Genomic DNA, 978 nt, shown 5'->3' with positions numbered 1-978 from the left:
CGCCCGCCCGGCGCACAGAGGGGCGCGCACTGCCGCAGGCACCCCGGCACCCCTACAACATGCTGCCGGCCGCCGGCCCGGCATGGACCCCAGCAGCGCCTGCTCGGCTCCTCTCCGCTGCTGACTTCCCTCTGAGGTTTGCGGCAGGTAGCGGGGCGGACGGTTGGAAAGTGCAATAGGAAAAGCGGAGAGGAAGGAAAGGAAAAAAAAAAAGGCAAGGAAAAAAAAAGGGAAAAAAATAGGCAAAAGCCATCAAGCCGGCCAAGACCAGCTTTGGATCTCAGTGCAGGTATTTCTGCTGCTGTGTTCATCCCTTGCCGCCTACGACCCCGGTTTATTTTGTGTTTTCTTTTTTTAAAGGAAAGAAAAAAAGAACGAAAAGGAGAAGTCGAACTCTCAAAGGGTTACTATGCAATTGCGACTGATTTCTTGGTTTTTTATCACTTTGAACTTTATGGAATACATTGGCAGCCAGCACGCCTCCAGGGTACGGCGACAGGGAAGAAGTAAGTGCGAAGTGATTTATACTTTGATAACTTCTGCTTCCTCTCGTTGTGCTGTTCACCTGTCCAGTGGGTTCCTTGTGCCCTCGGTGCCTTTGTGAAGGTGCTAGGAAGCAAATCCCGCGCCCGCGGCGCGGCAGAGCGGATCTGCAGGCAGTTTCACTGAGTTGGAGGGATGAAGGCATTTTTTGATCTCTTTTTGCTCTTCTCTCTCGCCTCACCGGGATGAGCAGAGCCGGCTCCGGGAAGACCTGCGTCTGCTCCTTTGTTTTGATGTCTGGTAAACGGGAACGTCCTTTCTTAGCTCTTTCCACTTCTCAACGGGAAAGCTCGATGACACGACAGGTAACTTTTTATGCCGTGATGCCCTAAGCGGCATTCTCTACCCTGGTCACCATTTCGCGACCTAGGGGAGGACGGAAAGAGAAGCCCCGACCCCAAGAACCAGCAGTACAGATTACCGCTATAGGTTAAG

At 52.9% G+C, this 978-nt stretch overlaps 1 protein-coding gene across 1 annotated transcript in view; it reads left to right on the top strand.

Annotated features, from left to right (window-relative positions):
- Positions 1-277: 277 nt before the first annotated feature.
- Positions 278-978, top strand: part of RSPO3 (R-spondin 3) — a gene marked incomplete at its 3' end in the record, with an annotated part of 37,574 nt that continues 36,873 nt past the window's right edge. The window contains exon 1 of the mRNA XM_010194374.1: positions 278-506. Coding sequence (XP_010192676.1) covers positions 410-506 — 97 coding nt within the window. The remainder of the gene's footprint in view (positions 507-978) is intronic.

Source organism: Mesitornis unicolor, unplaced genomic scaffold (genome assembly GCF_000695765.1).
Source record: "Mesitornis unicolor isolate BGI_N332 unplaced genomic scaffold, ASM69576v1 scaffold30920, whole genome shotgun sequence".
Taxonomy (NCBI): domain Eukaryota; kingdom Metazoa; phylum Chordata; class Aves; order Mesitornithiformes; family Mesitornithidae; genus Mesitornis; species Mesitornis unicolor.
This window is presented reverse-complemented; position numbering and strand designations above follow the sequence as displayed.